Here is a 13,310-nt window from a genome sequence, read left to right as displayed (position 1 = left end):
TCTTCTGTAGTACTTATTCTTTTCTGAGAGGCATTTTTGAGTATAGGTGAGAACCAGCAGGGATATGTGTTAATATTGTTCTTTGTTAGGGGTATATGTTTGAAGATAATCTCATTAACCACAGAGTAAAAAACATCCACGGCCAAGTCCACATCGCTGCCTGACAATATGTTTCCCCAGTTAATTTCGTCAAGTTCGTTTCGAATTGCATTGTAGTGGCCTTTATTGAAATGAAAACGGAAGTTTGGTTTAGATTTTACACTTTTATTTTTTTACTTTACGCGACAAGGGATTGTTTTCTGTAACTAAGGTGCTAGGTGAAGATGACAGTACGAGATCGAGCATGCGTCCTTGACAGTTTAGAACAGGGTTTACTTGATACATGTTACATATAGACAAGCACTGGCACAATAGTCTAGACCTTGAATCCGAAGGGCTACTCGGTGCTAGGCAAAAATCATTTTTTTCTTGAGTGTTAACAGTAGATCATGACAAACCGGGTACGTTGAAATCGCCCAATATTATGTTCGTGTTGTTAATAGAGATATTATTATTAGAAATATTATTAATGGTTTTATGTAAATTGTCGTAGAATATTGTTAGTTGATTTGTAGGTAAATGCGGTGGCAAATAGCAGACACATATATTTATCACAGAATCTGTAGGTCCATCAGGTAAGATTGATATCCACACATCCTCAATCTCGCTCTCCCATCCATGCCGGTGAACAATATTATATTCCTTTTTAACAGCCACTAAAACACCACCGCCCTCCAATTTACTGATGAAACAAGAACCTCCGTCTCTTCGATACACATTATAGCGAGAATCAAAAAGTTCCCTATCAAATACACCGTCATTTAAGTTTGTTTCCGTGAGGCAAATGCAGTCGTAATTACAGCCTAAGATATTTAGGTACAGTTCCGTTGTTTTCGATCTGATCCTGTTTACATTTTTATAGAAAATTAACATAATGAACTATAAATTAAATAACCAAGTCAATGCACATTCGCTTATTGACAAATTTACATGTTAACAATAATTATTTCAACTTTTTCAAATCGTTTATATCCTTAATATGTATAGCAGATTCATTATCATCTTTCCTCATGTAAACACGCTCATATTTTATCCAAACGTATTTATAGGCTTGATCTTTCACAAATTTTCTCGTTTCGGCATGAAGTTTCTTCGTTGCCGGTGATAAGTGTCAGCGATAAGATAAGTTCACCCTCTATTCCCAGATGTAGAGAGTTCAGTGCCTTGGAGCGGTTCACCTTATTGAAACGCCTCACCGCTGATAACAGGTTGTCTCTTAATCGTTCCGACTGCAAAGTGGCAAGAATATTGCGCGGTCTTTCAGATTTTGGATCTAGTTTAGCAACTCCACGTATGGCACAGATGTTACTTGCTTCCAGAGTAAGGTTAACAGTTTCATATTACTTCTATTTAATATACTTGTAATATAACTTATTTACACTATACAGTGTAAATTGTAGTGCGCGGAATGTCACATTTTTTATGTAGTAATTGTTTTGAACTCAAACTCAAATCATCTGTATTTTATACGTAGGTAAGCAAATTACACTTGAAATCGTCACATTGATTAAACTCTACTACTCATTCGTAGGCCAGAGTCCGCAGAACGAATGAGCAAGCAAACAAACATTTCTACACATTTATCATTTACAATATTAATTATTACGATAATAATAATAATTAATACCACGGATTTTTGATCACCCCGGATAATTTCCGCTGGAAGTAAAAAATATTCGAAACTCAAACAAACAAGTTGGCCGCCATACAAATTTCAGTTTTCTATCACGGCGACTATTAGAGCATATTAGAGAAGGTAGGAGGTGCTCGAAGGAATGTCATAGAGGGTAACAGTGGTCAACTGCCTGGGTAATAAAAATTCAAGATGGCGGATTCAAAATGGCGGCCGAAGAAAACCTTTCTTCGATCCGGCTGAAAATTGATATCTTTAGGATTTCTTAATCATAATTTGGGGTGAAAAGTTTATTTTCTCCATTTTTTAATATGGCTGCCATATAAGCGTTTATTTTCATAAAAATGGCCGCCAAAATAGGCTTGCTCTGATTCGGCTGAAATTTCCTTGCGGTGGCCGCTAAGAGTGGCTGATAATAATTTGTGGTCGATATTGATTTTTGCCATTTCCAAAAATGGTCGCCATACAATCGTTAGTTGGCGGTAGAAAAGAAATTGCTCTGATCCGTTTCAAAATTGGCAGGGGTGGTCTAACAAAAGGGTGGTCTGACAAAAATTTGTTTACAAAATTATTTTTTAACATTTTTCAATATGGCTGCAATACAAAACTCTTTTGGTGGGAGATAAAATTTATTTGTGGTGAGGTGTTTCATAATAATTTGCGGTCAAAATTTACTTTTCGTCACTTTTCAATAAGGCCGCCAGTAAAGAGCTATATTATTTTTTTAAAACGAAGTGCCAAGGCCGTAGACCGAGGTCCAGGGATGGCGAAGCCTAAAGCGTCTGCATGCCACCGCACGTTGGTAGTATACGGAGAGGTTCTATTACGAGTACAATATCTCACAATATTGTTCAAAATGTAAGGCATACTTCCCGATGTAGTGGAAATGAGATACTTATAGCGTTGTTATATCTCGACCATCTCTCTGTTAGATTTCTGTTTCTTGGAAGCAATGCCAAAGAGAAGTATTTAGGGGAAAAAAAATGCCAGACAATCACACCAAATTTCTGGTCTCAAATTAGGAAATTCCCTGTACTATGAATTTTTTTTTTTTTTTTTTTTTTTTTTTTTATACATGACAGGCAAATGACTCCACTCCACCTGATGTTAAGTGGAAAGTGGTATCCAAACGCGAAGGAACCTAGTGCAGCGATGGAATCCTCACTGCACTAGCCACCTCCACCCTGCCTGCCTACAATATGCCTCTTCACGATATTAATACCAGATAACGATAACTCTAAGGGCAATACACAGAATACCCAGATCAGGACCAACTTAGAAATGTTCGTTTCCTAAATTGGCCCAAATCGGTAATAGAACTCGGAACCTCCTCAACTAGCGCCCATAGTACTAACTGCTGTGCCACTGATGAGCATAAGCTCACCCCATAATCTAAACCCGACCCCACCGTAGCCTTTGCCTTTATAATAAGCAGACATAATTGGGTGGAAATACGTCTTAGGTTTTTTGCAATTTATGTCTTGCATAAATTGGGTTCACAGTTCATAATTGAAGTCAGTTGCTACATTACTATCCGTAAGTCATGTCGCGAATAATACAAAAGGAGTGGACCGTCCGGCCTTCTTATTTTGCCGTAAAAACGCAGAATTTAATCCGAAATGTTGTGGAAAATATTAAAATGACACCCAATCCAAACAAAAAATATATTACATTATCAATTGGTAAGTTTTTATTTTGTATAATTTATTGTAAATTTTCTTTACAATTAATTCCATTTGTTGTATCTTTTTAAAACATTGCAGCAAATTAGTGTACGTAACTAAATAGTCCTTAATCGATTTACTATCCGAGTTTCCGAATTAATATTTAAAAAGCAAAGTTACGTTCTATCGGCCCGGTTTTTTATGAGGGCTTTGTCACTTATCTGCCATACAGATAACATTTCGCATATAATTTGTAAACCTATGCAACGACTAAATCGATTAACTTAAAATATTAAAGGTTTGTGTAGTTTATTATTCGGTTAGATTAGTAATCAGTTAAAAATTTATTTATTTTCAAACTAAATAAAAACCTCAAACGCAATTGTACTATTTTTCAGATCTAAGCGGCTAAAAGCTGATTAGATACAAATATACTTATTATTATAGGACTTAACTGTTTATTTGTATCTATATGCAAACAACCCTATTCTGAACTATAGTTTTGTGAAGTTATTAATTTTTTGTTTAGCTTTATCCATGACGTATTCGCAGGCTGCAAACTTTTTACACGATGGCGCTTGACACTAGCTGTATGATCTTTGTCGCGGGGGTAGAAATGCTCTTTGTTTGTCCAATGTCAGAGAGGCCACACTCGCCGTCAAACTTACAAGTCCTACATCCTGTAAGGGGATTGTTATATTTCCTGGGTCCCAGAAACTGAGATACTTTTTGCTAGGCCTTAAAATTGGTCTTTATAGAAGCACGTCCGAGGATTTCGGTATTGTCCGAAACACCTCTCACGTAAGGTAAAATGGCAGGTCTTCGCTCGACTGTTGGCGGTCTCACATGGCATCTGTGATATTTTTGTAGAGTTTGCATGTCAGGTTAAAAAATACAAAAATAGTTTAATTTCCAATGTGTAACAATCGCGAAAACCTAAGAACTCGAAATTGTACCGAAGTTTATATTATAGGTGGCTTTCCTTATTTTTTGCTTTGATAATGTAAACATCGGAATGTTGTATAGAGTTTTATAATATGAGAAAAGAAGGCAGTAGCGAGGAATTGTCGTTTCTGTGTCAATATATGACTCAGTGTTGTGCTAGTAGATGTGCATGTGGGTGCAAGTTATATTGGATTCAAATTTTTGGTTTGGTAGGTTATGTGATTGTGATAACGCATATAGAACTTGTCGTGCTTTCATTTAAATAGATTTTTTATAAACAATATATATGATAACCTATTAGATAACCTCAACGAATGATAAAGAACTATCATTGCTTGCGAAAAATAATCAATAATTGTAATAAAAAACTTTGACGTGCTTTTGACACTGTAGGTACATAAAGGTGATTGCAAATTTCGCAATCCGCTTGAATAAAATAGTACCTATTAGGGAAATAATAATTTCTCCTTGTTTTGACAAAAACGACTATATTTTGTTGGTACTAAATCCGTGAAAGTATGAAGGTATAATTACAATTCAATTTGTTATAAATGGAATAAAATTACAATTGACATTCCCGCGCTCATGCTATGAGGCGTTGTCATGTCAAGTGCATCGTGATGACAAACCGAGTGAAACTATCTGTGGCTCTAGTGAAAAGGAGTACAAGACGCGACAAACAGTTACAGCCTATTACGATATTATGCGTTAAGTGTTTTTCGCGTTTTCTTTTTAAGTTGGCTTTTTTACTTGTACCCCTTTTCACTAGAGCCACAGAATTCAACCCGCAACATATAAATGAATATTGAAGAATAATTTAAACCTGACATCTGGCAGTAAGGCTTAAACGCCTTAGGACGAAAAACTTTACTATTAGTTAATTCTCGTCGTTAATATTATTCAATATTTTGCGGACAATTTTAACACGTCAAACTTATATTTTATTAAAAGACAAGATGTATTTCTTTTACAACTGTGCAAGCTCCTATAAAATATATAATGGTTTTTTATCACCCAGAAATAGTCAGAATACCCAGACTAGAAAATTTAAAAAAATATGAAAATTCCGAATGTGATTTCACAATCAAACCTGGATTATGGCATGTAGTGATCAGAGTTCTAACACCTGGATTACCGACATCGTCAGACGCTCTTGGTGATTAACCAGAGGCTGATACATTATTACGAAATCAGTTTTAATTGATTATACCATTTCCCTCAGGTGATCCAACAGCTTTTGGCAATTTTCAACCTCCAGAATCAGTACTACAAGCTATCCGAGATAGTCTTGATCATCCTTCCAGCCCGAATTATGGACCAGTCATTGGTTTTTACGAAGCAAGAAAAGCTGTGGCAGAATACAGTAGGCGTCAGGGGAAAGTTAAACCCGAAGACGTGATACTATGTAGCGGATGTACTCATGCCATTGACCTCGTGATAACAACGTTGGCGAACTCAGGCCAAAATATATTGGTGCCAAGACCAGGACATACGGTTTACAAAACCGCTGCAGAAGGTTTGGGAATAGAACTGAAATTTTACAATCTACTTGTAAGTTTCTTGATTTTGTCTTAGAACCCACAAACAGTTTATTAAATTAACAATAGTAATCAAACAGTTTCCTACTGATAGAAATGAAATGAAATAATTATGAGATTCAGGCGTTACTTTGCGGAAATCTATGTTAATAAAAATGGAAGCAAATTAATTTGCCACTCCGCGAACGTGGGGATACATAATATTAAATTTGAATCCACAAATCCCTACTAACGTAGTACATAGGCCGCACTATAAATTTCCGGAACTGGCCACTTACATAAACAATATTTAAAAAGTAATTACGACATTTGAAAATAGAACTCTTTGGCTGTAGAATACAGTTTGTTTCATCTAACTGTCACTGGTTTTAACCAACTTCAAAAAATGAGGAGGTTCTCAATTCGACTGTATGTTTTTTTGTATGTATGTTACACGATAACTCTGGTATTTGTGAACCGATTTTCATGATTTCATGAGACCGATTTTTTGTTGGAAAAGGGGTACTTCCATAGAGGTCCCATTTCATTTTGAAGAAAATCATCCACCTCTAAGGGTGGCTGTTCACGCATGAAGATCCATTTTTATAAATAGCGCCTAAATTTTACTAAGGAGCAATTATTTTAATGGTTGATTTTGCTATTTCTCCAATTCAAGGCATTTTTCTCTCCATACACTTTGAGTAGTGAGAACCGATTTTTATTATCTCGTGTCAAGTCCTGTATAGTGGCGAATTTAAGGATATTTCAATAAAACTTAGCAAATAGACGTAAATCCACGTACTTTTGAGGTCGGTTTTTTTTACATTGTTGCGTCATTTTAGAAATTCGTTGTCTACACCACCATGGATTTAACTCGTGAAAATTTTCGTAGTATGATTTTCTACGACTTTAAGTGTAATTTAACAGCTCAGCGGAGCTTTGCTCGGCTTAAACTGCTTTTGGCGATGAAGCACCATGAAAGACGACTATTTAAGCTGGTTTGCAGAATTCAAACGCAGTCGTATGAATCTCAGTGACAAATTTCGTGATGGTCGCCCGTCCAATGCTGTGAACAACAAAAACATCGATGCTGTGCGCCGTATGATCAAAACAGGTAGGCATGTACCATGCCATGCGATTCGGGCATCTTTAGGCATAGGGATGAGTCAAATACAATCAGTACTACACAAACATTTGGGTGTGAAAAAGCTGTGCTCTCGATCCCACACAATTTGACTGAGGCTCAAAAACCGGATCGCGTCTCTTGGTGCAATGCCATGCCTACCAGATTCAACGTAGGGGCGTCAAATTTGGTGTGGGTCATAGTAACAGGTGACGAAACATGGATTTATAGTTACATCCCAAAACAAAGCAGTAATTGAGCGTAATGGTCTTTCGAGATGAGCCGAAACCAACCAAAGTGGCGCGCGTGCAAAGTGCCTCTAAGCGGATGATTGCTTCTTATTTTAACAAAACTGGACACGTGGCTGCTGTTGCTTTGGAGATTCGTTGTACCGTGAATAGTGATTGGTACACGACCATTCGTTTGCTGGAAGTTATTGACAAACTCTTTAAAAATAACAGTAAACGCCGTATCATCTTGCACCACGACAATGCTAGGTCTCACACGGCCAGACATACAAATGAGTTTTTGAAGGTGAACAACGTTGACCTTATGAGTTATTCCGCGTACCTACAATCCCGACCTGACACCTTGTGACTTTTATTTATTTCCAAAAATTAAGAACCAGTTACGCGGCCAACGATTTTCATCACCTGAAGAGGCTGTCGAAGAGTATGAAAAATATGTTTCAGAGATTGTTACGGAGGAGTGGCATAAATATTTTCAAAATTGGTTCGTTCGTATGAAAAAGTGCATTAACGCTAACGGAGAATATTTTGAGAAACAATAAATTCATTTCTGACATTGACATTTATAGTATTTTTTTCTTAATCATTCCGGAAAGTTATAGTGCGCCCCACTTACTTGCTATGCAATGGGGATTATTGGATAAAATTCCCCACCAAGGTTTATTATTTTATTATTAGGTATAGTTTATATACATTTTTTATTAGGTATATTTTTGTAGGCCACAGATTTGGGATTTACTGTAAACATCTAAATTTGGTGGTGCCAAGTGACCGACCGTACCTGGGGGTCTATTCTCGATTTCCGTCCGACATCCGTCCGAAACAATTACTGTGAAGTAAGTAATATTCCACAAAATTAAAAGACAAGTATCAAGTATGAAGCTTCATTCGCATCACGCGTCTTTTCATTTGGTCAAGTAGTGCTTATTTGGCAGTAATTGTTTCGGACGGATGTCGGACAGAGATCGAGAGTAGACCTCCTGTGTTCGACATCTGTTTTAGGAGAAAATTTTCAGTCATAGTAATACGTCTTTTATTGGTCAGGTCAATTACTGAGTGTTACCATTATTGGTGAGTGTCGAATACTGGTTAGCTAATTAGTGGATTTTTGGTGTTCATTACTGGGGATTTGGAGAAATTCTAGTTTAGGTTTTGCTACACAACATGTAGTATTGTGTATAGCTTAGTGTTGAATACCCAGATTATAAAACAAGAATACATCAAAATTAAAATGTGTTGAAACTTTGTTAAAATTATTGCTTATAAACAATTTTTGTCTGTAATTAATAAGAGGAAAAAATATTATGCATCTTTGTATCATTATGAAGATTAAGGGGGTCTTAGGTAGAAGCTCGGGGCAATCGATAAGATTGTTATTTAGAGTTATTGTTGTCTCGAATAATCGGTGCCTTTCGATTTCTTATTCCTACCAAACGCGCAAAGGCGGTTTCTCACAATGCGCGGCATTCACGGACCGCGCCACGGAAGCTCACGCCAACGCCCACAAGTCGCTCGACGCGGTCGCCGATATCGGAGTGTTACCTTAAAACGGTGCGAGGCGTTGAACGCGTGGACATCGGGCTAAGGGTCAGGAGATAAAACGGAGTTGGGTGCTGCGGTAGCGGCCGTGTAACGGCGCTACGTTGCGTCACCGCATTGCTCGTGTGGCACTCGGTGTGTTCAAATCATAGCTTTGAGATGACGCAACTCACCGACAGAGTCTGTTAATTTATGTAATGAGTATAATTTTTCCTTCATTTTCCGTAATAATTTATGGTTTATAATTTACTCTTATTTTTACATTTGTTTTTCTACGTCATAATTTGTTATTGTCCGTCTTCGTGTTACTTCGTGTTACATATAAATTAATTGAATATTTATTACATGTAATAAATCCTTGTTTGTTTTTTGTAGCCCGACCAAAATTGGGAAATCGATTTAGAAGATTTAGAAAATAAAATAGACGAAGCTACGGCTCTGATAGTGGTCATCAACCCTTCGAACCCTTGTGGCTCTGTTTACAAAGCAGAGCACCTCAGAGATATATTACAAATTGCATCGAGGAATCGCGTACCAGTCTTGGCGGATGAAATTTACGAAGATTTCACGTTTTCTGGCCATAAGTTTACCACGCTCTCGTCTTTATCTGTTGATGTGCCTATTATCACGTGTAGTGGCATTACTAAGCGGTTTTTAGTCCCTGGATGGAGGCTAGGCTGGCTTATAATCCATGACAGGAACAATATCCTTGGTGATGACATTCGGAAAGGTCTATGTAACGTAGCTAGTAGGCTTTTGGGACCATGCGTGTTGATACAACGAGCTTTGCCGGCAATACTGGAGAGTCCACAGGGATATTTTTGGGATATGATGAAGTTTGTGGAGGTAAGACTGACTCTATGCCTAGCGTGCTGTGGAGTGTACATGTGTCGATATAAATTGTTATTTGTTGTGAACCTTTTCAAAGCGTGTGCATCTTCTTTGCATTAGATGATTGCTCTTTCGTTTCGAATGACTTACTTATATGTTACTTAGTAATTACTAAGAACCTAATTACTAAGTAACGTATATAAATAAAATATGTGCTTGAAAACTGGGCTAAAAACCGTAGACGCTATTGTGTCCCTTTAGGCTCAATTTAAATTGCGGCGGGACGAAATGGAAGAGAATTTTTATAACGATATGGTACAAAACATAATAAACTTTGTGGTCAATTGTGTAACGTACAAACTAGATACGAGCCAAAATCTTCAGCGTAATGCGCAAGCATTGTCGAGCATGAGCACAATTGACCATAAAGGTCATTATGCTATGTACAATATCGTTTTCGTACAGTTTGGGAATCATTACAACAAAAATTGTACGATAAGTCTATTTTTTTATTTTTTATTTTTATTTTACAGTTAAAGTAAAGTCTTAAGAATGTCTACTATATTCATGGTTTTTTCTTTCAAATCCAGACTCAAGCGAATTTCGCATGCAAACAACTATGTCTATGTCCCGGCCTACGCCCGATTACACCGCAAGGCGTGATGTACATGATGATTGAGATACAGATTTCATTGTTCCCAAGCTTCAAGGATGATGTCCAATTCGTTGAGCGATTGTTGATGGAAGAAGCTGTTCTTTGTCTACCGGGTCAGGTAAGATGAAATAGGTATGAATTAGTATTTTGTGTTATAATAATTTCAGTACAGAGTACTAAAAAAAACCGACCTCAAAAGTACGTGGAATTACATATAATTACTAAGTTTCATTGAAATCGGCTACCGGAAAATGCGTAAATCCGGATTCATCCCCTAATTTGCCACTATACGGGTCTTGACACTTTCACTATTTAAAGATTATTGAGAGAAAAACGCCTTGAATTAAAGAATAGCAAAATCAACCATTCAAATAATTGCTCATTATACTAAAATTTAGGCGCTATTTATAAAAATGAATCTTCATGCGTGAACAGCCACCCTTAGAGGTGGATGATTTTCTTTAAAATTAAATGGGACCACTATGGAAGTACCCTCTTTCCAACAAAAAAAGAATCATGAAAATTGGTTCACAAAAACCGGAGTTATCGCGTAACATACGTACAAAAAAAACATACAGTCGAATTGAGGACCTCCTCCTTTTTTTGCAGTCGGTTAAAAAGAAAAGACATTGATCAGTCTAGCAGGCTACGTGACACGCCGAATGGCATTCATACCACCGGTGCTGATATGGTATGAACTCTCAAGCCGATTTTAAGCCTGCCGCAGTTTATTTTCTTATTTTAAAACATAACCAATTGTTATTGGTACTAGATTAAGTAACATAAAACATTCGAAATTATATTTATTAAACTGCCTCCTTGGCTGAAAGGTTACTATGCTGGTCTGCCACGCAGAGGTCCAGGGAGAAATATTTGTACGGCCTACATTTTTTTTAGAATGTCAAGTGACGGGACGAACAAGTTGTGCACCTGATGGTAAGCTACTTGTTTGTCCGTAACAATAGCAGTGTCACTCAGAGATTTAAATCGCAAAGATCTGAGGGGCACTACCACTACGCCCATCACCCTGAGACATAAGTTGACAAGTCCCATGTGCCTGTAATTTCACCAGCACCGTTATCCTTCAAAACCGGAACACAGTAATGCTGACATTACTGCTTGGCGGCAGAAATAGGTAAGGTGACAGTACCTTTTTTGGAAAAACTCTTTCACAAGGTGCTCTACTGTTATCACTGCTACTGCTTCTTTTGTGAGTTTGGGTGTTATGTATGGTTGTCTATGTTTATGTCCATAATACTCGCGAGATAGGGTTGCCTAAACTTTTAATTTTAAGCTTCATCGTTATTTACTACGCAATTATTTCATGTTGCTGATCACGGCATGACTTCTTATTATTAACCACGCCAATATGTCGGGTAAATAATAAAAAGTGTGGCTGTGGTGTTAAAAAATCGGCAACTAGCGATAATTACATTGCAACCTTGGGGTAATAAGGCCACATCTGCGAAATACTTAAATAATAAATCATAATCAATATTGCCACGGACATTAGGTAGTGAAAACTAGTCCGATAATGATCGTTTTATGCTAAAATACCAATTGACTATCCCAAAATTGTTTTCACAAAAAAAGTCTTGATGGTTCGTAAATCAGTTTCCTTGTATTTTCTTTAAAAAAAACACTCTGTATATGATAATTGTTATAATGTGAAATACGATTGTGCCACCCTTTTGATGTTTATATAAATACTCCCTAATTGGTATCAAAGCTGCTTGTCATCAAAGTACGGTACTCCACCAAGTATTTACCTTCCAGTGCTTTGGTTACCCAAACTTCATGCGCATAGTGCTGACGGTCCCTGAAAACATTCTCACAGAAGCATGCAACAGGATTATGGCGTTCTGTCAACAGCATTGCAGTGGATTGAAGATGAAGGAAGAATTATTAGATGTAACTGTCGCTAAGCCGATTATACGTGAAGATCTGTTAACGACCGCTTAAAAGTATTTATGAGACAAAGAAAATTGTCATGCGAATCTCAATTTGGCATAACTGATTAAAATCAAATAATTTACTTCTATCAATGTCACAACATTACAATTTAAAATATAATATTTATAATAAATAGTATCTGGTTTGTAAATATGGCCGAATCTCACATTAAACCTCAGTCAGCTCAAGTGGCTTCTCATTTGTCTCCGCAGGACTTTGCTTATCGATGCCTTACTTTCTCAAACCCGTATCTTATAAAGAGTGACTATTCAGGAGATGGCAAAACTTTCTATTTATTTTAAATTTCTTATCAAGGGTGTTAATTTGGATGCATTACTTTAAGAATAGGTAAAAAGCCAGAGTGTAAATATGAAGGAAATGAGCGTGCAAAATTTGTATATACAATCCATTTTTTATATATCAGTAACTTTGTGCTTTATGATACGAGTTTGAGAAAGTAAGGAGGCGATATTATCTCTATTGTTTACAATATTTTGAATAGCCCTGTGTCTCGGTCCCGATTATCTTTTTCATTCTTCAGATTCGTTTATATTCTCACTCCATCACTGTTCATGTGAAGAAACTTTGGAACGGATTCCTGTTCTGATGACTGTTCAGGAAATAAATCGCTAACTACTTTCAAAGTTGAGGAGCATTACTCATCCATCCATTGGTGTGGGACGCCACGTGTGTCGATACACTTGCCCCATACCATCTCCAGCACACCAGCAGCCTAAGCTGGCGGAAAGAACAAAAAGTAATAAATACCAGGACCTCGGCTCCGACTACCTATTTACAGCCTTTGGAGTCGAAACCCTTGAACCGTGAGATCCCAGTGCCCTTCATCTATACAAAATTTTATCCAAAATATTAATAGACTGTCTGGGAAACCCAAGCCTGTATGGCTATATACAGAGGGGGGAACGCTGTCAGTATCTTCGGCATCTTGCCGCGGGGACTTAATTTTATTCATACAGGGTGATTGGTAACTCGATACATTCCTTTTAAGGGTTGAAAGTAGACCTAATTTGAAGCAAATTAAGTCAAGTTATACCCTGTCCGAAAATTAGTAGTTTCGAAGATATTGAAGATTTAAAGTTTTT

The 13,310-nt window shown here is 37.0% G+C and overlaps 1 protein-coding gene across 1 annotated transcript; it reads left to right on the top strand.

The window, feature by feature from the left end:
• Nucleotides 1-3,257: 3,257 nt before the first annotated feature.
• On the top strand, nucleotides 3,258-12,383 carry LOC113231768 (tyrosine aminotransferase-like). The gene is made up of 5 exons (XM_026466288.1): nucleotides 3,258-3,414; nucleotides 5,564-5,892; nucleotides 9,144-9,614; nucleotides 10,190-10,372; nucleotides 12,031-12,383. Exons 1-5 carry the CDS (start codon nucleotides 3,276-3,278, stop codon nucleotides 12,214-12,216), a joined length of 1,308 nt encoding a protein of 435 aa, XP_026322073.1. The 5' UTR covers nucleotides 3,258-3,275; the 3' UTR covers nucleotides 12,217-12,383.
• The last annotated feature ends 927 nt before the right edge of the window (nucleotides 12,384-13,310 follow it).

Source organism: Hyposmocoma kahamanoa, unplaced genomic scaffold (assembly GCF_003589595.1).
Source record: "Hyposmocoma kahamanoa isolate Upper Pololo Valley unplaced genomic scaffold, ASM358959v1 66, whole genome shotgun sequence".
In the NCBI taxonomy this organism is placed as follows: Eukaryota; Metazoa; Arthropoda; class Insecta; order Lepidoptera; family Cosmopterigidae; genus Hyposmocoma; species Hyposmocoma kahamanoa.
This window is presented reverse-complemented; position numbering and strand designations above follow the sequence as displayed.